Source organism: Bactrocera neohumeralis, chromosome 2 (genome assembly GCF_024586455.1).
Source record: "Bactrocera neohumeralis isolate Rockhampton chromosome 2, APGP_CSIRO_Bneo_wtdbg2-racon-allhic-juicebox.fasta_v2, whole genome shotgun sequence".
Classification (NCBI taxonomy): domain Eukaryota; kingdom Metazoa; phylum Arthropoda; class Insecta; order Diptera; family Tephritidae; genus Bactrocera; species Bactrocera neohumeralis.
In genome coordinates this window covers 4,473,492-4,496,937 of record NC_065919.1, presented here as the reverse complement: position 1 = coordinate 4,496,937, position 23,446 = coordinate 4,473,492, and the positions used below count along the sequence as shown (strand labels likewise).

Below are 23,446 nucleotides of genomic sequence, written 5' to 3'. Positions count from 1 at the left end.
CAGCCAGCACACATTTGTGCCGCTTTACAGTTTGTAGAAATCGTGCGTCTCAATGCCAGCGGCTCATCGGCCGTCGATTAGCCGTAGTTTGTTGCAAATTGAAAAAATAAAAACACAAAAAGGAAGCTTGCCGGTTGCATATGTCGCTGCCGCTGCAGTCACTGAGGCCGCTGCCGTTCTGTGGTCGCTTTCTTGTTCTGTTCGAGGCGGCGGTTGTCGTTCGCGTTCAGCAACGCGTTGTTGCGTGTTGTTACATATTATTGCATTGTCATATGTTTCGACGGTTTTCGTGCCTTTTTTTGTAATTTTTTCCACTTGCGGTCAATGCGTTGGCACGCAATGTGTTAGACGGCAAATAGTAATGCAAAAAACGTGTGATAAGGATAAATTAAAAAAAAAATAAATATAAAGTAATTTAATTGAGTACAAAATGATAACACGTAAACACGGAGTGCAATCAAGTGAAAATATAAACAAATCTAATAATTAAAGATAACAATGCGTAAATGTGCATAAAAAGCTTCAATAAATACGACAATGAATTATGCAAAAAGAAAAACACGCAACATTTTGATTGCATTGGTGACCAGATATATAATTCAACAGATAAATATGTAACAAGTGCAATCAAATAACCCATGCAATTGCATAAAATTAATTTAATTAAGAAAAAATGCAAAATATAATGTAGATTTCTATCGAGAACACATAAAATAAATTTGGGAATCTAATTAAATTATAAACTGAAATAATTAAGTAAAATATGTAAATGCATACATCGATTGTAAGAGCGAGGCAAGCGAGTTACAAATTGAAAAATATAATAATAATAATTTGTTTGGAAAATATACTTTTTCTTTATAAAAAATACGAAAAAAATTCAACATATTTCTCAGCGGAAAGCTGAGAAAAAATCCTAAACTTTAGGCTTGCAATTCATTCTTATAATGAGATACAAACTTTAACAAATGTTTAAAGGTATTTCCTTCGAGCGTTGAAGTTTAACTCCAAAATTTTTGCATATTGAGCCGATATAAAAAATACCTGACCAATATTTTGCCTCAAAAGATTAAAAAAAATAGACATATTTTGCAGGAACAAAAATCTTTTCAATATCTTGCATCAGAGAATTAAAAAAAAAGATAAATATTTTGCAGGAACAACATTTTTGAATGTAAGTTTTGGATGGATTGACCCATATACAGTGAAATTTCTCATAACCGGATACACACTGTCGCAGCTTGTGTGTTTTTAAGGGAACTGCCCATATATGAGGGCGTAGCAAAAATGAGCTTTGCTTTAAATGTATTCTTATAGTCAGAACCTATAACTCTGAACTATATTTATGCTGAACTAATAACTGCTAGCCAATGTCAGCTAGGAATGAATGAATGACAATATAGCATTAGTTCCCTTGAGCCACCGCGAGCCAAACGGCGCTGGCGCAATTTGTTTGCTGTGATAATTTTGCGTATTGTTCTTAAAAACAACTATCTCAAAACACCACAAATTAATAAGAATTAAAAAGGAAAAAGGGAACTATAAATTGTACATAATTTTCACGAAAATTTTATGAAATCTTGTCCGTTTATCAGAATTGTTATAAAGAAATATTATGAAAATAGTATCCGTGTCCGGTCACTGGAACGTTCTCACCTCCGGTTGGTTATACGGTTTGGTTTGTATGAAAATATTAATGAAAACGTTGTGTTCGTGAAATTTGTACTATCCTGGGCGCTGTCCGGTTATGAGAACTGTCCGTATTGGAGAATGTCACTGTAGTATGTATGAATGTATGTATATATAGGATTTTCGATTACAATAACGTGCAATGCTCTTCACATTTATATCTAAATAAAAAAGTAACTAATAAATAACACTTTACAAATAAAAAAGGACTTAAATTTGATCATACACTTTATACGGCAACTACTATATGCTACAATAGTCGGGTCTATACAATTTGTTTCCAGATTGTACCTTTGCCTTACAGTATGCTATTGTAGTACGATCTGAGCGATTTATTTCCACATTGTACCTTTATCGTCGGCAATAATTCTCGCCAAATTTCTTGAAGATAGTTCGTCAAATGGAAAAGCTTTCTATACAAGCACTTGATTCCGATTGTTCAGTTTGTATGACAGCTTTATGCTATAGCGTTACGATATCGATATCGGCAGTTTTGACTAATATGCAACTTCTTGACGAGAAAAGACCGTGTGCAAAGTTTTAGATCGACATCTCAGAAACTGAGGGACTCGTTTGCTTATACAGGCAGGCGGACCTGGCTAAATCGACTCAGATCTGATTATTCATATGTATACGTATATTATTTGTAGCGTTTCCGCCGTTTTTCTTCTTCTTATCCTTCCTTGAGTGCTACGAACTTCGTATCAAACTTCATATATCCTGTTCAGACTATAAAAATCTAACTCAGATATAACAGAGTTTTGACAAAAGTTTGATTCCATTTTCGTTTCTACAAAAAACTATATTCAATTTAGACAGCAGAAGATATTAACAATAAAAAATCAAATGTTGCAAATAATAAAAAAAAAAATAAAAAAAATTCAATAAAGAAAATAAAATAAAAATTAAAAAAATAAACTAAAGAAAAAAAGTATATAAAAATATATAAAAAAATAATATAAAATATTAAGAAAAATAAAATAAAATAAAGAATAAAAATCTACACTTAAACTGAGCAATGATAAATGCAAAACTTTTTGCAAAGGCGAGTGTCAAAACCTGATAAGTGTACGTGATTACAATACTAATAGATTGAGGCTTTCATGGCATAACTTGAATTTATGAAAAACGAAAAGGTCACTTCTGTCATCATAAAACTTCTCTAGCATTTAGGGACAAGGATTTTGTTGTTAAAAAAATTTCCCAAAATTACTTATGCATGACATCTGTTTGCAATTGATAAAACAAAAAACATTAAAGCGTTATTGTAAAGCTTATTTATCCAATAATTCAATTTACGAACAGAAAGTCCATATATACATTTTTATATACATTTATATTTTTAAATAAATATGTAATATAAGTTTGTAGATATATTAAAATACTAGAAAAAGTTGTGCTGTTTCTTGATATTTGATAGGTTTTAAGCGTAAGTTCTTAATTAGCCGTCGGCTGCCTTGGCTACGGCTGCTTGAATCGGATATAATAATTTGTTGTTAGTATGATAAAATTTTAGTTCTCTTATTTCTTTTATATGCATATATCTATTAAACTGTATCTTAGTGTAGAAATGAGATATGTATGTATGTATGTGGGTCATACTTCGTATTAAGGGACGACTGACGTACTGAGGACGCCATTTGCCTCTAAAAAAGTCAATTAGCGATTTATTAAGTTTAAATTTAAAATAAAGTATACTAACGACAAAAGAGTTACAACTTATAAATTTTCAAAATCAATTTTTTATTTACATACTTACATATCTACTTACCAAAGAAATTTCAACAATATCTTGCTTAACTGGAAAATCATCTTTGGTGTTAATTGCGTTCTCTCTTTTCTTAAGGAAACCCATATGTGTTCTCGGATAAAAAGCAGTCTTTTTTCAATATATGTGACCTGGTCTACGAAAAGGGAGCTAACGTGCGAAAACTAGTTTTCTGGGAAAAGCTGTTAAAAATAAACGTCAGTTTCTCGTTATCTCATTAATTGTTCTCCTTTTTTTTGACACCTAAGCCCCCTTTCCGTAGACCAGGTCACATACTATATATTTTTTATCATATAAAAAATTAAATTCTTCAAAAAAATGTTTTAAACTCGGCCATTGCTACGCCATTTCCGGTGACCCCTCGCCAAAAAGATGCGCTCGCCTTGGCATGATAACTTCTTACAGGATAATCTAAAGTGAAAAAATACGTGTTTTAGTTAAAACTTTTACTTAGAACTTGACCGGTATATAAACATTTATTTTAATTCAATTTTATAGTTGTAAAACAATTAACAACTTCTTCTTTTATAAATAGATATTATGAATAGAAAATATTAATAAACAATAATAAATGAAATTAGACGAGCGAAACTTACAAAAATATGTACGATTCAAGGATGTACAAGGTGTGTTCCAAAGTAACCAGGACTTTAAAGAAAAAACAGAACAAATAGTTTTTTTGGCAAAATCAATTTATTTTATTCAAAATAGTCTCCTTCTGCTTCAATATAGCTTTTTGCACGGTCCAAAAGCATGTCGAACTAGTGTTTTAGCTCGTTGGCCGGTATGGCCGCCAGTATGCCGGTGCAAGCCTCTACGTCTGCATAACGCTTTCCTTTCATGGGTAAATGCATTTTTCCGGAAAGGAAGAAGTCGCACGGTGCCATATCAGGTGAATACGGGAGTGGTTAATGGTTAAAATGTGATTTTTGGTCAAATAATCGGTCACAAGCGTCGATCGATGAGAGCAATTTTTGGTCGTCAGTCAATTTGTGCGGAACAAATCGTGCGCACATCTTTCGTAAGCACAAATGTTCGGTCAAAATGCGATAAATCGATGTTTTGGAGATGTTCAATTCCATTTCCATGAATTTCAATGATGATTTCGGCTGATTTTTGATGAATTCACGCACAGTTTCGATGGAATTTCCGGTGATTACGGATTTTGATTGGCCCACATGTTGATCGTCATTTATGTCCTCACGACCACTTTGAAAACGTGAAAACGTTGAAACCACTCGTGCACTCTGCTACGGGATAGGCAGTCATCGCCATAAACTTGTTTCATCAATTGAAACGTTTCGGTAAAAGTTCTACCAATTTTAATATAAATTTAATGTTGGCTCTTTGTTCGAAGCTCATTTTCGAACCGATAACACAAACTTCACTTCCAATGAATGACTTGTCATGAAATTCTCACTGGACAATCGATAAATATAGCAGATTTTAACGCACCAGTCGACATACAGAGGGCGCCACTAGGGGGCGCTAGATTCAAAAATATTCCTGTTTACTTTGGAACGCACTTTGTAAATGTTTCCTTCTTTGTCCTACAAATTTTTAAATTAAATACATAAAAAATTTAGTATTTAAAAAAAGTATCTCTGAATTTCACCTTAATTCGCGCCGTCGGCGTTGCTAATTGCAGTTAAAGTGAAGTAAAATAGATTTTCAATTGTACTAGCTATCAAAACCACCCACATACACAGTTATAGCAGCGGTAGTGGCATAAGTAAGAGTTGTTATCGTGCGCTTTAATCACCCCCCGCACCAAACACCCTTACTACAATTTAAACAAAAACGACGAGAATGTATTCCAATGGCGCAGGCAAATTCACTCGTTTCATTCACTCAAATCTGCGCGGCGCTTAGTCACTCAATTTTTGCTTTTATTGCTGTTTATTGGTGGCGCGCATGCCACCTACCAGCTAACGGTTTGCAACACACGCACACAGCAGCGAAACAATCAAACACACTGGCAATCGTGCAAATCGCGCATTTTTCGCGTTTCTTTCTCGTTTCAATTGTGTTTGTTGTTGTTGCGCGCTGGAGTCGCGAAACGATTTCGATTCGATTCGATTCGACGACTGCTGTGTGCAGCCGCGGCCGCTGCCGCACGGTCGGGCCAGACCGCTTTTGTGTATTCGTTTCACACGCGTCAGACAGACCGCAAGTGCTGCGTGTCACGGCTGCCACACGCAAGAAAAATCAAAAGGAATTGCTACCAAACAAAAGCAACAATAACAAAAAAGTAAATAAGCGAAAATGAGAAAAACGAAAAAAGCGAAAAAAAAACTGAATGGAAATGAAAAATAAAATTGGAAAATACAACACCACAATCAATGGCTACAATAACAATTCGTACAAAAACAACAACTGCTCCAGTTGTAAAGTTAGAAAATAAAATGAAAACGCGAGCGCACAAAAATATAACTGCAAATTTGTCGTGAAAAGAAATTGGTGCGAAAAAGTGCGAACACGCAATAGCAACAACAACAACAGCCGCCACAACAATATTGACAATAAATTTGTATCTAAATGTGCAGCAAAAACGCAATCGCTAATTGTGGCGCTCCATGTGCGCTTGCAAGAGCCTGTGTGCGTGCGTGTGTGTGCGTCTGTGATTTATTTACAATTCCGGTGCGAGAAAACGCGCAAAACAATAAGAAATAAATTAAAATGCTGCAATATAGTTTATGAATATTTATTAGCGCAGCGCAAAAACGCGCTAAATTTTGAAATTATTTGTGTGACAGCGAAATCAAAATATTTTTATTGCATTTTAAATTAAATGTATTTCTTTCAACAATTTATGTTTGCTCACTTGTCGCTTTAGCCGTCGGTTGGTTCGTGTTAAAAAATGTTTTTTCTTTAAAGACAGCGAGTTCTTCTAATGTTGAAGCCATGTTTTGTCTAGTTATGGAGCTAGACTCTGTAAATTTAGCAAATGTACTGACTTTCTTTTATTTGTTTATCCTGCTTTTTTGAGTAATTTTTAAACGAGAATAATGTTACCACATAGCGGTGTCTACGCCACTAAAGAAAAGAAGAATGTGTGCTTCACTTCCAGTTCGACAAATTTGCGCTCATTTACTGTCAAAAATTAGGAGAAAACGAAAAAGAGTTTACTTCGACTCCACCAAAGCTTTAATAACGTTCACAGGTGCCTTTCTTGTAGCATGAAAAGGAATAAATCGGCCGATTTGTATGGCTGCTTTATCTTAAAGTCGTCCGATTTGAGCAATATATTGGGAGATTGTAGCGTTGGCTTGAACAACAGTCTGTCAATATTATTTGTCAAGATAATTTGTTAAATAAAAAAGTTTTCCATACTTAAACTTGATTTTGATCGGTCAGTTTGTATGACAGCTATATGCTGCAGTGGTCCGATCTAAACGATTTCTTCGGGAATGGAACGTTGCCTTGGGCAATAATTCATACCAAATTTCGTGCAGATATGTGGTCAAGTAAAAAAATGTTCAATATAAAGAAAACCCTGCCCTGCTAGAGATATTTTTTATGTAGTGAAAAATTCATATTTTAATATCAGAAATCCATTTTTTTATATTTAATATTTTCTTTCATTACTTAAATCATTTGTTGTAAATTAAACTGGATTTGAGAAAAATTTTGAGCACAATGTCTCTGTTCCATGAAAGTTGTGATGAAAAATTGTCAGTATGCCTTGATCATGCTATAATTTATAGAAAGGTGGTTTAGTGGTTACAAAACTGGAAATTTAACGAGTTCTGTAATTTAGTTTCTATGAACTCAAAAATGGTTATGTTTAGAATACATTTCAAGACACAACCGCCATTAAAGATGTGAGCAAAAGTGTTCGAGAATAAAAAATCGTACGAAAGGTTTAAATTTTAGCAAAAAAAAAATAAAAAGCACGCATATAGCGAAAATTTTAAAATACGTTTTCGAGATGTTAAAAGCCTTTTACTGCAATAAATTGCTTTAAAAGAGGCAGTGCGCTGTCAGCCAGCCTTTACGAGGAAGTTTCTTTACTGAATTCTGCTTGTCAGTAAAAATTAAAGTAACTTAATATAATGTAGACTAATAGAGTTATGTTTTCTTATTATTAACCCAAGAAGTTGCCGAAAAATAATAATATTGAAACCACAAAAATATAAAGCAACAACAAAACATTTTTTTGCGAAAAATTACAAATTTAAAGTTTTTACTTTATTTGCAATTAAATTTTTTTTTACTGAAAATTAACAAAAATTGGAAATAATAATAATTTCGAGCTAATTTTTATACAGAAAAACTAAAAATGCCAGTAAATTCAAACAATTCATAATGACTAAGTAATTAAACGCGCAGCAACAACAAGTCGAAAATCTAAAATCGACAGCATATAAAAAAGACTGCAAAAAAGTACATAAAATCAATGAATACCAATCAATAAATCGTAGCCAATAAATAAAAGTGCAAAGCAGCAAAATAAATACTGCTACATACTAAAATAACAACAACAACAACGACGAATGAAATATGCTTGTATCGATGCCCAAAAAGTAGTGAAAAATCACTTGCTAAGCGAATGTAGCTAAAAGCAGATTGCAACTGTAGATATATCAATAAAAAGGCGTCGCAGCAATAACAACAATAAGCGCTAACAATACTAAAGCAACTGCTGAAAAAAGGCAGCCTTAGAAGCTGCAAAGTGTATTGGGTCGCGAGCTTATCTCTCAATAAGCAAAATAAAGTGCAAAAAACAAAGAAAACACACACATAAATTGCCCAAAGACACAAGAAACAACAAAACAGTGAATTTGACGTGTGTGGAAGCAGAGCTTGCGGGAAGGTGCCACTTTGCAATTGCACCTTTGGCCGCCGTTGAAGCACCAACAGCAGCAGTGGTAGCAGACGCCGCCGCGCCCTTTTAAGAGGCGCTTGGGATCAGCAGCTACGCAGCGCGAACGCAGTCAAAACGGCGACCATAACGAATTCCTCGGCGTTAGCGATGAGCCAACTGGGCACCGTCTACGCGACAAAGCGTAGGCGACGCAATGGCAAAAGGTGAGTGGAGGAGCAGAACTGCTTACATACATACATACATTTACGTACTTGTGTGTGAATGACACTTAGAAAGAATGCAAATGTTAGAGAAAAATTCATTCAGATTTTCGTAAGGACTTTAGTTATGGTTAATTCAAAATAAACTTGTCTTAAAACTGAAATATCTGCAGCAGTTTTGAAATGAGTAATATATCAAAATTAATTTTTTTTTCAAATGTGTTTTTTCTTTAAATTTTTTCCTTCATATATTTTTTATCGTATTTATAACTTATTATTTTTTGAAATACTTAAAGTATTTTCGATGAAATTTAATTAAACTGCAAAAAATTAAATTTCAGTTCACAACTATTTTTTAAAACGTTATAAAAACAAAAAAAAATATTTAAAATTATAAAAAATAAATTTTTAGTTCACAATTTTTTCAATAGTTTTCTAATAGTTTTCTTCAAATTTAAAAAATAAAATAAAAATAAAAATTGTTACATTAACAAAAATTATGAACTGAAATTTAAATTTTGTAAGTTTTATTTCTATTTTATTTTTTAAATTTGAAGAAAACTATTAGAAAACTATTGAAAAAATTGTGAGCTAAAAATTTATATTTTATAATATTAAATATTTTTTTTTGTTTTAATTTGAAGGAAACTATTAGAAAACTATTGAGCAAAACAAAAAAAAATAAACATTTCAAAAATTAATTTGCAGTTTTAAATTTTTTTGAAAACTTTAAATTGAAAAAATAAAAGTTTAAATTACAAAACTTAAATTTCAGTTCACAATTTTTTTTGAACATTAAATAAAACAAAAAAAAAATAAAAATTATAAAAAATTAATTTTTAGTTAACAATTTTTTTAAAAACATTAAATAAAAAAAAAAAATAAAAGATATAAAAAATTAATTTTCAGTTTTAAAAATATTTTTAAACCTTCTTTTATTTTTTTTATAAAAAAAATGATAAACTTTAACAATAATAATTTTTATTAAAAAATTTAAAAGATTTTCTGTGTTCTTATGGATTTCTTGGTTTTCCTTAATTTTCATTTAGACATTTATCTATTGTTATTTTCATAAAATTACATGAAATATTTGTAAAAAGTTTTATTGAAATATATATAATTTTTTTTAATTTTGTATGAATAGAATAACAAAATGTGAGCAGTAGAGTATACTTTTTTCGAACATTTTATTTATTTTTCATACTTTGAAATTTTTCTCAAAGTTATAATATTATGAAAATTTGCAACAAAATTTATATTTTTTCATTGTTATTTTACATAAATACCAGAAGTGTTTTTATTCATTATTATTTCTTGTTGGTTTTTAAATATTTCTTTTTAATTAAAAAGTATCAAGTGTGAAAGTTATTCAGAATATTGAAAATAAAAAATAAAAAAAAATATATTTTTTTTTGTAATATGAGTTGTTTTTATGGTAAATGGGGTTTTCCCAATAAATAAAATTTAATTTTGAAATTTGGTAATTTAATAATTGTCATAAACACTTTATAAAAATTGTATTAGTTTCACATTTTATTATCATTTCAAAGACATTTCATTAAAAAAAATTCTATTTTTATATAAAAATATTTTTTTATATATTTTTATATTCTAATAAAAATAATAATTAAAAACAAAATTATGTGTCATTTAAAAAACTTAATGTACTTCAATAATCGTTCGTCGACTTAATCGTTTCTTTGAAAAAATTTGGATTCCCTTGATTTTGAAATCGAACCACCAAAAAAATGTGTCTGGCGGTGAGGCAGATTTTACTACTTAAAATTATCTCAAATCGAAAAAAAACAAAAAAATATTATTACAATAAAAGCATATAGATATAATGATCGAAAATCTTGACAAAAATGCGACTCCCCCAAAAAGTCGTTTTTGTGCAAAAATTTACACCTCAAAGTGACTTAAAATATCGAATTTATTTTCAAAAGTCAATTCGTGAGAAATTTATTTAAGAACATCTTGAGAAAATTTCAAGCTGATTGGTCCAGCTGTTTGGCGAACAATTTTCCTCTGCGGCTCTAAAAGTAATGTTTCGAGAAAAAACGCATTTTAAGTTTTGGCTGTCTATTACAGTAAGTTACAAGATTCTTACATGCTATATTCTCATATCGCCGAAACTACATGTTTGTCGCAACAACTTCAAATTCTTGGAGAATATTTTCATATACAAATTCGATATAGAAACCAAATAAACGTTTTTTTTTCTTTTTTAATTCACAAGTGTTTATAATCGCTTAAGCCTCCCTTTGTGTAAGCTGCAATATCATAAATCTGATCAGCTTCGCATACAAGCTCCTTAAAATCAGCAACAGTCAAGCAACAGATCGCAAACATTCAATCAAGATCACTTCTGCATTACGAGTACAAGCACTTGCTTGATTTCACGCCTCTGATTGCTGCGAAGTGCGTGTGCGATGCTGCCGCTGGTGCTGGTGCTGTAGATAGACTCCGCCTTTATCTTACATTGATTACGAACCGCGAGCAATTTTCATTTGTGGTCTTTCCCGTTGCTGCTGCGTGCTTCCGGCGCTAAGTGGCATGCCACCCGCTGCTTGCAACACCAACTATCAATCTACAACGCCTTCGTAATTGCAAGCGATTGCAAAAAATCAAAAAACAAAAAAAAAAACGCAAATGCATGAAAGTGTTGTTGCTTGCAGCGAGGCACAGCAGCCGTTGCTGCCAACAAATTCTCACGTGGCGTGGCGACGCTTTGACTGATTGCTGTATTTATTGGCAAACGTTTTGCGCGCTGTTATTGCTATGTTGTTGCATGGATTGTATGGTGTTTGTTTTTTTTGTTGTTGGCGCTCTGTCATTATTGGCGCGTAATGAGCGTTTAATAAATGGTGGCCATTTTCACGCTGCCCACACACTCGCTGGCGCTGCGCAGGAGCTGTTTTTGTAAAAGCCCGCAATGTCAGTGTGTGTGTGTGTATGTGTTCACGCGTGTGTGTGATTCAATCAACCTTTTCCACTTGCTGACAACGGCACTTGCACCCGCTTAAGCGTATGCAAGGCAAAAAACAGTAAGCGTAAAAGCCTCTTGGCGTTGTTGTTAGCGCAACAACAAAAACAACAAAAACATTTTTTTTTTTATAAAAAACAGAAGCTTTATTCCATTTGTTGCTTTTCTCATTGTTGTTGTTGTTATCGCCCATATGTTTAATGATGCACGATTGTTTTTGTGACAGTATTCATTTGTTTGATTTGCTGACTGCCTGACGGATGGCTCGCTCGCCAAATTGCCTGACAAATAGCCGCTACTGTGCGCGCTGCATTGTTCATTCTCTCTTGTCTTGGTTGTTGTTGTGCCATATCCCGTCTGCGGTGCCCAATGGGAGATTTTGTTCCCTGTCACTTGACGCCGCTTGAGATTTGTTTTGACTTTGCTGTTTGATAGCTCATAAGTGCTGATTATTTCATATATAAAGGCCTTATTCATATTTTCGTAGAATTGAGTTACGAATTGAAATTGATTATTTTTCGTGTTTTGTGTTGGCTGCAGCTTGGTTGGCAGCAAATGTTGTTCATTTGCCCCCTTAATAATTTCATCAGTAGTCTGACCGCTCTCAGTGCGACCCGCTGACTTTTTCCGTTGTTAATATTTGCGGAATTATAGAAATAACTTCATTTTTTGAAATTCTGGGAAACATTTTTTATTAATGCTACTTTTTTTACAATCCGTATGATTATTTAATGAAAAAAATTTTCAGTTCAAGTTTATAATCAAAAATGAAAAAAAAAAATAATATTTTTAAATTCCATATTTTCTCGTATTTCGTGTGCTGCCACTTTGAAATAGAGTTCGCAGAACTAGAACTCGAAGTTAGCATAAAACTTACTATGACCCTTGAACGTATGGGTAGAAGTTTTTCTAGTTTGTCGGAAAATATTTGCCTTTCGTTTTGAAAGCGGACACTTTCCACCACTACGTGATCTGCCGTTTCGATACAATATTCACAGTGCATGCAGAAAGGAGATTCAATATGGTTGAATTCATACTGATAGCTTCTGAAGCAGCCGTGGCCAGATAAAATTGGAGTAAGGTAGTAGGTTGGGCATTAGAGAGTGGGTCCACTTTCCCTTCGTTGAGGAATTCCATTTTCCTTGCCATTGCTAGTGGCACTTTTCATAAATTTTTGCCAGTTCTTGTCTGTATGAGCTACGTGTTTAGTTAGTCCTCATATCGCGGATTGATGAGCAAAGCTCTGCTGCTATGTCTATGGGGAGTCTTCTGATTTAACATTGATTGTATCATCCGATACTGTTCTGAGTGCGCAACAGGTTCGTAATGACGCCAGTCTGTGTACTGAAGCAACTCCTCTCATGTACGAGCTATGTCTAGTAGCAGATAACCAAATTGGCGCCGCGTATAGAATAATCGAGCTACTGATACTTGTCAGCAACTTTCTCACTAGTTGTCTGGAGCTCAGCATATTGGGCATTATTCTAGCAATTGCTGACACAGACAGCTGTATAGCAACTTTGGCACATACATATGTGTGGTTATTAGGTGCTGCTTGAATGAAAGTCTGTGATCCAGGATTACGACCAGATATTAGAGATATGAGCTCTGTTTTATGGTATTCCTATCAATGCAAATCTCAATTGTTTCAACTTTTTTTGCGACCACTCAATAATACCGTTCCATGAGTCAGCAGTCTTGAGCCATTTTTTAGCATTGTTAATGCTTTCATTAAACTTGTTCCTCGCCTCGTCATGTGTTGATACTACCACTACGACCGCAATGTCGTTCGCATATCCTACTATCTTTACCACATCCGGCATCGCGACTCTCAGAATACCATTGTACATTACGTTCCAGAGTACTGGGCCGAGAACTGACTGATGCGGAACGCCGCCTGTAACTTTGATGTTTCAGGCCCAATTTTGTTGCGTCTAGTACTCTGCTTTCAAACTAGCTTGCCACAATTCGAATAAGGTAGTCAAGAAGCTTTAACTCTGTCAGAGCTCTAATATATAGAGTCCAGTTCGCTGAGTTGAAGGCGTTTTTAATATCCAGGGTAATGACTATACAGTGTTGTTTGTCACCCCAACGCCACCTATTCCCTTCCAATCTCTTTTCCAGCTATTTTGATAACAGTATTTATAGCATCCACTATGCTTCGTACTTTCCAAAAACCGAATTTCATTGGATGTGAATCTGGAATCTCCTTCCGTATATTTTTCAAGCCGCTTACAAATAATTGTTTCGAATATTTTTCCTGCCGTATCATGCATACTTAAGGGCCGATATGACGAGGGTTCTTCCAAAGGTTTATCACCTTTCGGAGAAGAACGAGGCGTTTACGTTTCCATCTTCTTGGTGTAGAACCGCTTACGATTATAGCCAGTTCAACAGCGCGCCAGTTTTCAGCTTGTGTATGCGTTTTTCCAAAAGGTAAAGATGGCTTTCTTCCTCTTGAATGATGTGCTCCATAGTAACGAAATTGTCGTCGTATTCCGTCCCAGACCGTCCATGCTTTATCCAATCTTGTGTATGCGTAATAAAGATGGCTTTTTGAATGATGCGCTTATCGCAATTATCGCATATTGTATTTCTTCATGAGATTATTCAGTGATTTCATTCAAGTTAGTTTGAGGAATTGAAACTTGCATAGTTCGCCTCTTGGAAACAAACTATGGACTATCTTGCGTAAAATGGTGGGTGATATAGGTATTACCATTCGGTAGGCTTTTCCCCTAGGGTCGTTTTCTACCTCTGAAATAAGCAGCTGTTGACTATGGCCTCTTCTTTCTTCCGAAAGTTTAAAAGGAGTTCAGCGAAGTCAGCTCTTCCTCCAGCTCGTTGAGGAACGTGGAAACTTGAGACATTTAATTCTCAGTTGAGCGATTTTTTCAGACCATCTGTATAGTGGAGGTTTGTTTTCTCCGTCTATTCTTCGTGGTATCGCGGCATCGGCAATCGGTACTAGTGATTTTGTGATATGTTTTATTTGAGCGCGTGTTTTACTCATAGCAGTGTATCCTTATGCAAAAAATAAATAAAATTGGGCGAAAACTTGACCTACCCCCTATATAAGTATTATCAGAATTTTCGAACATTCGGCTGACTGTACCTCCATATGGTTGGTAATTGTATGTGAGGTACCTCAATGAAACCTCGGGAAAAATTTTTTAGTATGTGTACTGGCAAAAATAGATAAAATCGGGACAATAGTCCCATATTTTCCTGAATGAATTTCTCGGTCTTTGATTCTTGCAAGTTGCAAGTATATAAAATGTTCGGTTAAACCCGAACTTTGTCCTTTTTTACTTGTTTTCTTAAGATACATCTTCGGAGAAGGTCTCCACTGCAGCAGCCGAGCACTTTTCAGCGCCGTATCAGATCGCATGTAACTCGAGAATTTATTTATTTATAAAAAAAAATTATATAAATATATAAAATTATGAAATTTATAAAAAAAAGAATGCTCAAATTACTTTTGTTCAAGTTATCAATTAAAATTTACTTTGTCAATGACTTCACCTACCAACAAAGTCACAAAGTAAGCCTAAAATTATGAAATTATTGATTGCTCTGCATTTGAGTTCGAGCTTGCATATCTAAATAACCTCAAATATGCAACTAAACTGAAGCTTAAAAATATTCATCGCATTCCTTACACGTCCCAAAGCATTAAATATTATAATTTTACAATATATTAGCTCTCTTCTGTACGCTTCTGTAAGTTATACACACGAGAGTGTTTTTGTATAATTTACCAGACAATTTAGACTTATCAGCAGCTTGGCATCTGCCTTAAAGAACCCTCTCCTTTCAATTGTATGTATGTATTGACTCAATGTATCAAGCAGCCGTGAAGCCAACTTCTTCAGTTAACCAGTAACCCTACTTTTGCTACTTGAGAGGCGACGATTTATGACTAAAATATGATATTAACGTTACAGCGCCTCTAAATATGCAATGCACTCGCATTTAATCGATGTTCTTTCTTCCTCTTCGCGCTCCTGCTTAACTATGCAACTGAAGCGCGTAATTGCGCGGCGAACAATCAACAAAAAAATTGTTGCAACAACAACAACAAAAGTTCGAGATATTAAAATAAACAAATAACAGCAACAACAACAATAAGTTACAACAAAAATAAAAAACGAAGAGTTGCATATTTAATTAGCGCAAACACACAGTCTTTCTGCGACAGCAGCAGGTGCGCGGATTGGCGGAAAACTCCGCGGCATATATACAAACGGTTGGCAAAAACAATGCCACGCTGCACTTGCCTGCCGCCGCTCGCCACTCAACTTGCAATTATGTCAATAATCATTCTGGAGTGATCTACAAGCGTCTGAAATGCAGCGGTGGGTAAAAAAGCTAATTTCCCGTTGCTCTTGTTGTTGCATACTTTGTTGCATACAACGCGCGCGACAAGCGTAGCAGTGCAGCGGCGCGTATTTGTGTTTGTGCGCATGCATCATTTGCCCCAACAACCAGAACAAGCTTTGTGGTGCCACCTAAACGCTGCATTTTAATAAAGCGCATTTGTTGTTTTTGCTTTTGATCGCAACGCATGCGCAATTAGCTGCCACTGCGGCGGTGTGGGGACGCGTCCCGCCGATGTGTGTGTGTTTTTTTTTGTGCGCAGAAATGCGCGCGCACACATTTTCGCGAAAATTATGGTCATTGAGCCCCGCTGCCTTCTTAATGTTGCGACGCTGCATAATTTTTATGGACAATTTTTCACCTTTGTGTCTGCAGTGCGTTTGCTGTTTTCAGCGGGAGGGTGGAGGTAGAAAAGTATTACAAGAGATAAACATATTTTTAAGGTTCTAACTAAAAATTATATTTTTTTAATTTTCTTTAAAATAATTAATTTTTTAAAATTTGTTATTATTTTTTAATTTTATTTTAAAAAAGTTTTCTTAAAATTATTAAAATATATTTTTTTATAGAACTTAAAAAAAATAGATATTTTGCGGCAGTCGCTAAAAAATACCTAAAAGAGAATCTATTTCACCTTTCTGTTTATAAATAGCTTCACTAATAATGTTAATTTATGAGATTTTGGAATTTCTTCACCCGAACAAGGCAATTAGCGGATATAATCAGATTCGTAAGGGTCCACTGTTGAATCAAAGGGTAAAACAGTAACAGGAGAAGAGAAAATCTACAGAAATTCAAATGACTATAAATAGAAGGCAGCTTCAAAATTGTGGGCTAAAGAAGATGCCAAATGAGCTTCCAGCTCTAACCAGCGGGATCATAAACAGTCTCGTAAATAGTCAAGCAGCAGTTAAGTCTAAGCGCCAATACTAAGACTCGTTGTGCTAGTTTATGTAATCAGTCAACAACTAGACTTTTAGTAGGTAACTCAGTTAATATCATCTGTGTATGTATGAGAATAGAAGGAAATGAAAATGCAGCTCGATCAGAGGCAGCTGAAGACATACTTAATCAAAGGCCATTCAGCACCTTCATGGGTTATTTGAAGCAATGGAGGAACATCTCAGGTCTTGGAACTCAAGGGATATTGATGATATACGGACCAAAAAGCTCTTACTTCTAGGCAAAAAGGAGTTTAGTCACACAGTCATCATCGGGCACCTACCCTTAAGAAAGATCCAACTTCAGAAAAATGAGAAAAATGGATACAGCGGAATGCAGAGCATGTGCGGAAGATGATGAGACGCTGCACCATTATCTATTCAACTATTCAGCCTACAGCCGGAGAAGAGGGACATATCTTACGGCTTTCAGTATCCCAACTTGAGGAGACTTTAGGCAGCCCGGGTGGAAAAGAACCAATTTTTTTACCGAATCCACTAAGTTTCTGGATGAGGCTTATATTGGTTACCACCCGGGAGCACAATGGGCCTAAAGATGGTCTAAGTATGGACGCCTGCGGTTCGGCGCACATGCGTCTCCTTTTCAAACTGTCTATACCAACCATCTATCTTAATATTTTTAATTGAAAGTCATTGAAATATACATATTTTTATTTTCTTTTATAAAAAACTATATACATTCACGGACAAAATTTCAATATTTATATTAAAGGCCTTGATGAGGTTCCACGTACGCAATTATCTACATGATCTTCATACATGTACTTGCCTTGCGTCTGTGTGTTAGTCATTTGCAAGTTCGCCATGCTTGAGTGACGCAAAATTAGCCCAAACATAACATACATATACATCCATACATACAACAGCGCATAGCACACGACACACATACAGCGTACGAGCGAACTTGCAGTGTCACCAACACCGGCTGCCTGCAACACTACACCATAATTAAATGTTGCACACACCAGCCGGGCAGCGCATTCCCTTGCAATGCCATACATTTATATGTATATACACACATACATATGTACATGTGGGACTGTATGTGCATACTACCTATTTTCCTCTAACCTCCAGCTGTTGGGTATCACTCCTCATATCAATATCACTCAGCTGACCGCCAGCGCTTTTGTTCGCTGCTTGTTCCTATTGTTGTTGTGTGTGGGTTTTGCCACCATTAGCGTCAGCATTGATGTGTGGCATTCACAATGACAATTCTATTCAAAATTTATGATAACAACAAAAAAATCGAAACAACAACAATAATACAGAAATAGATTGCAAAGCGAAAACACAAACAAAAAATCGCTAAGCTTCGTGTTCGCCTTTGAAGTGCGTCCATTTGATAAGATCGTTTGTTGTTGCGCCTGGCTGTTGAAGGTGTCGAGAGTGCGCTGTAGTGTTGTGAATATGCAAACATTTGTAGGTGCTTTTAATAAATGCTAGATGACAGATATGTTCAATTTGGCTGCATTTGATTGTGTTTATCGCACAAAAACCACAGAGTGATTGGCGCTGGGTCACAAACCTTTTGGCGACTTGACATACATACATATATGTTATTATTATTATATTTTTTCGTAATTATAAGTAAGCGGAGCCGATTAATATGCGCCTTTTTATTTTTGAGTTATATAATTTTTAAATTTAAGTGGGTGCTTTAAAATATTTTTTATGATATAAAAGTTACAGTCAAAGTTTCAAAAATATTTTTACATTAAAAATAGTTTCGAATCGGTAAAATTTGGAAATTGGTGAATCGAACAAACAACTTGCATAACTCTCATAAACTCGCATAATGCATTGAAGGTGTCTGAAACAGTTGTTTATAGCTTGATAATTTTGTTGTTGCTTTTATATGCAATTTTTTTGGCGAGAAAGCAGATAAAAGTGCAGAATCCGAGACTGTCATTGAGTAATTGAAATTAACCTTTAAGGGACTACATAGGTTTCTTCTGGTAAAAAACAGCCTTTTTACAACAATTTTTTTCTCATATAAAAAGTGAAATATTTTATTAGAATTTTTTATTGTTAAAAACATACACTATTAATAAAGAAATTCGGAAATTTTCGGAAAAAATTTAATTTCGGCCATTGCGACGCCATTTCCGGTGGCCCCTCGGAAAAAAGATGCACCCCCGTTCGCAGGATAACTACTTACACGATCATTTAAAGTGAAAAATACGTGTTTTAGTTAAAACCTTAACTTAGAACTTGGATGAAGGAAAAAAACTGAAAATTGGATTTTTGGCAGACATTTTTACAAAAAAAAAAATTTTAATTTCAGTGAAAATTGTGTGACATTTTTTTTCTTCAAATAGTTGTAATCGAAAAAATTCCTTCGTCCATCTATTTAAGACCTACTTCCAAAACATAGTTTCGAGAAAAACGCGTTTAAAAACGGCGCACTTAGCCTAGCTAGCCTCTAGCGCACAAGTTCTCAAGGCTGTATCTCCGAAACTATTGCTCGGATCAACTTTAAAATTTAGGACAATATTCTAGAGGTGTTGTAAAATTTAATAAGATAATAAAAAAAAATCGATTTTCTGAAGAAAAAAATGTCCGTTATGCATGGTTAAGTCAAGTTTCACGACTCTAACCTTTCTTTACTTTTCTTCATCCAACCATAACTGAAAGTAGTCCGATATTATTGAGTTTTCATGTCTGAAACTGTCGTTTAGTGTTAAATGGATTGAAGAAGTAATTCCAATCCTCTCAATAAACCTGCAGCTATGCGTTTTCTTTGGTTCCGTGAATAGGTGGGGATCTCAACGTCTTTTCTAAATGTTCAGCAGTTTTCAAATGTTTTCAAAATCCATATTGCATATACTAATTTTTAATACCTATGTATGTATATTGTGCCGGTAATAGAAATTTTTTTAAACACTTAACTTTCTGCTAAAGTTTTCTAACGCTTTTCACATCGGTCTGTCTCTCAAAAATTCTGACTTCACGTATTTCGGTCTCCAACTTATTTTTCGTTGTTCTTTCTGTTGTATTGAACGGCATTCCACGTCGTCCAATTATTGCTTCGCACCTATCGAAATCTAAGAAGGAAGTAGGAAATTTGATTTCCAGCTGCTGTGTTTTGTACATTGGCTTATTGTACATTCTCAGAGAGCAGTTGGGAAAGCCCATATTGCTTATAGTTAATACATGATTTCGGTACGTTTCTAACCGTAAATTGTGAGAACTTCGGTTAAAGTCCATACACATACTTTTTAATTCTTAAAAAATAATAGATACTTAGTCTTCTTTCACCTTTCCGAAATTTAGAGAATTTCTATCAACATAACTTTTTATGCACCTTTCGATTATCGAAAAAAATTTAGAGAATCTGAAAATTCTATGCAACATAGCTTTGAAATTATCCAGCTATGTTCTAGGTTCGATTATCGATAAAAATATCTTAATTAACCACATTTCATCTCTATGAAATCTAGAAAATCTGTTCTATGCAACATAGGTTTGAAATTATCCGCCTGGGTTCGATTATCGATAGAAAAAATCATTACCTATTATTGATAGAAAAAATTATTATCGATTATCGATAAAAAAATATCTGCAAATAATCAAACTACTTCATTAAATTCTATAAATCTAGTTTCCATTTGCTATTTTTAACATTTAATATTATATTTTTATATTTTCGTAATAATTTCCCGCTCACATATACAATATATATACATACATACATAGGACCATATGGGCATATGTGTGTGCTGAGAAACACTTATGCTCACCGGGAGTGTACGCTTCTGAAATTGAAATTTCAACAACTTCAAAAAAAAATTCAAGTTCTAATAAAATATTTGCACGCAAACGCATCGTGCGAGGTGTTGAGCGGGGGAGAGCTGTGAGGACGGCAGCGCATTAAGCGGCAGGTACTATTTAAAATAGTTTGTAGCAATAAAATTGAACGCTGTTAAGCTGACAAGCAAAGCAGTAAGAAACGACAACAAGAAAAACAGCAAAATTGTGGGAGGAATAAGCTTACACTAACAGTATCTCACCTTGCCTTGGCCGCAAAGGTTACGCGCAACCACTTTCCAAGGAGCTGAAGCACACATCTACTCGAGAGAGTGTGCGTGTTGTGCTGAAACATTAAGAAATTTAAGCGCATTTGTATGTATGCGTATATAGATGAGTCTTTAGCGCTTTGTTGCATGTGCGTGCTGCTTCCCGGTGGTGTGCAACACTTGCTTGCAACAATTTCCATTCGATTTTATTGCTTTTCTCCGCTGTGCGACTGAGGCGAAAGACAGTGTCTAAACATATATACCAAGTTATTATATATTTGTGTTATACATAAGTACATACATATAAGTACATATGTGCAGTTTTGTATATGGAATATGTGTATATGGTATAGCGGATTTTTCGCCCTCTTTCAACAAGTAGACACTTAATTTGGCTTTATTTTTGTTCTTGTTTTTGCTTTTTCCAGCGTCACTCTCTGCCGTTTCGCTCTGCTGTCTTTAATGCTTTTCGCCGTTTAGCAAATTTGTTCGCAATTTTCATTGCTTTTTATTGCCAGCGCACTTTTTGAAGTGGGGTACCTTATTTTCGGGAATTTATGGTGCTTTAAAAGTAAAATTATTACGACCATGCAAGCTATAAAGTTCTGCTCGACTATGTATTTAATTGTGGGAAGTATTTTTTTGCAAGAAAATCACATTTTTTCTCGGTCTGGGAAAATTTCCAGCGCAGCTGTTTGAGAAAATGATGAAGACTTCAAGAAAAGCAAGTAGATTCAGTGAGGTTTTGGGATTTTAGTGCTTAATAAATAATTGAAATCGCATTAGTATTAGTGACCTCGAACAATCACATAGTCCATAAGAACTGACAAGCTATAATCGATGTTTTTTTCTAGTCAAAGTTATCGATATTTTTTTACATGTTGCTTCATTTAAGTGTTATTAAGAATTTAAGTATTTTGAGCTGTTTTGAAATCTTTATTTGGAGTAATATCGATTTTTTATGATATAAGTAATCGTTAATTAATCGATATATAATTGATGTTTTTCTCGCATTTCATTTATTTATGAAAAAACCTAATAAACTCCAGGCTATCATTGTTTCCAATAAAAAAAAAATTTTTGAACTAGTTTTCTAAGAAAAATGTTCGATAATTATGAACAGTGTTCAAAAGAATTTATACAACATACATACATATGTTAATATATATAACTGTAGGACTGTGAAGCGTTGTTAATTCTTTCTATATTTCGTATTTATACGATATATTTTCGATATTTTTAAATAATATATTCCCATTTATGTCTATCGAAAAATATTTTTTAAATCTATATTTTGAAATAGAATTCCAAATTATTTCTCCTTTTCGCTACGACTATATGTAGATCGAAAAATAGTTTTTTAACTGTAGTGGATCGCAAGTTTTCTAAATTTAATCGACATATTTTATATGTCTTCAAAACATGTTTTCATAGAGAAATAATAAATTTTTGCAGCGTTTTATATTACTGAATTTTTTTATAGATTAGAATTCAATATTCTAAGGGAGAAAGAGAGAAAAAATTTTTGAAGAAAATATCTACCAAATCTTCTTCTAGAGACTGGAGCCCTTGAGAACTTCGGGCTCGGTAGGTATTGTCCCCGATCTTTTATATTATTGTCAAATATTCTCAGAGAGAAAGAGAGTAAACCGGGACTCGGGGATCATTGAACCCAAATTTTTGACCAATTTTTGACCAATCAGAGAGAAAGAGAGAAAACCTATCACTGATTTCCTTTCCTCTCTTCTTCACTTAATATTCTGTGTACTTGACAGCACAATTATACATTTTTTTTACTTCTTTTTGACTTACAGAAAACAAACCATTTTATTATTCGAGCAATGCTTTAAAGATTAGGAGAAAAATCGATACATTTTCGAAAATTGTTTCTTTAAAAAATAATTAAAAGGCCTTTAAAAGTGAGAAAGTTCGTCTTTATAGAATAATATTACGGTTATCCCACTATTTTTGAAAAGAAACTCAACCAAAAGCTTAACAACGCTAGAATATCTGTATTAAATATTTGCCTGGGTATGTGGTGTTCTAATCCGTTACGTTACGCGAGGTCACCCAGTCAACTTTGGAATACTAAACCAAGTAAACTAAGCAAAATAAATCGTAAATCGCTCATTTGCTAAACGGAAAATAAAGAAAGCTGAGAAGCATTAACACAAAACGGAGATAAATACAGAAAATAGACGTAAAGTTCCCCAACCTAACTAAAGCACAAACAATAGCATTGATAGCTTACGGTTAGGCACACATACAGTTAAGCATACTCCACCCACCGAAAGCTGCCCGAATGGAATGCAGTTTGCATGAATGCATTGCAGTTTTGTGGCAAATTGTTGGTGGTGCGGAAGTGGCGCCTCAACGGCATTGGAAGTTTATATAGCAGACCACCATATATGGGTTGCAGTGGCTGGTGGCGAGGCGGTTGGTGGGAAGGCGACTGGTGCACTCATCAGACACTAGACAGGCTTCGATACGCCGCATTACGCAACGGTGTTAATTACCAACCGAACTAACTAACAACTGCCACTAAGCTGAAATAGCCAACTTAAAGTGAAGGCAAACAACAAAAGCAAACACAAAAAAAAAAGATAATAAAAAA

The 23,446-nt window shown here is 34.2% G+C and overlaps 1 protein-coding gene across 2 annotated transcripts in view; it reads left to right on the top strand.

Moving 5' to 3' along the window:
* The first annotated feature begins 5,612 nt into the window (after nt 1–5,612).
* Nucleotides 5,613–23,446, top strand: part of LOC126767683 (neuronal PAS domain-containing protein 2) — a 107,543-nt gene continuing 89,709 nt past the window's right edge. Inside the window, exons 1-2 of one of the 2 annotated variants that reach the window (XM_050485223.1) lie at nt 5,613–5,708; nt 7,729–8,488. In XM_050485223.1, the coding sequence (XP_050341180.1) occupies nt 8,433–8,488 (56 nt within the window). In that variant the 5' untranslated portion in view covers nt 5,613–5,708; nt 7,729–8,432. The remainder of the gene's footprint in view (nt 5,709–7,728; nt 8,489–23,446) is intronic. The other variant, XM_050485221.1, reaches the window with a different exon arrangement.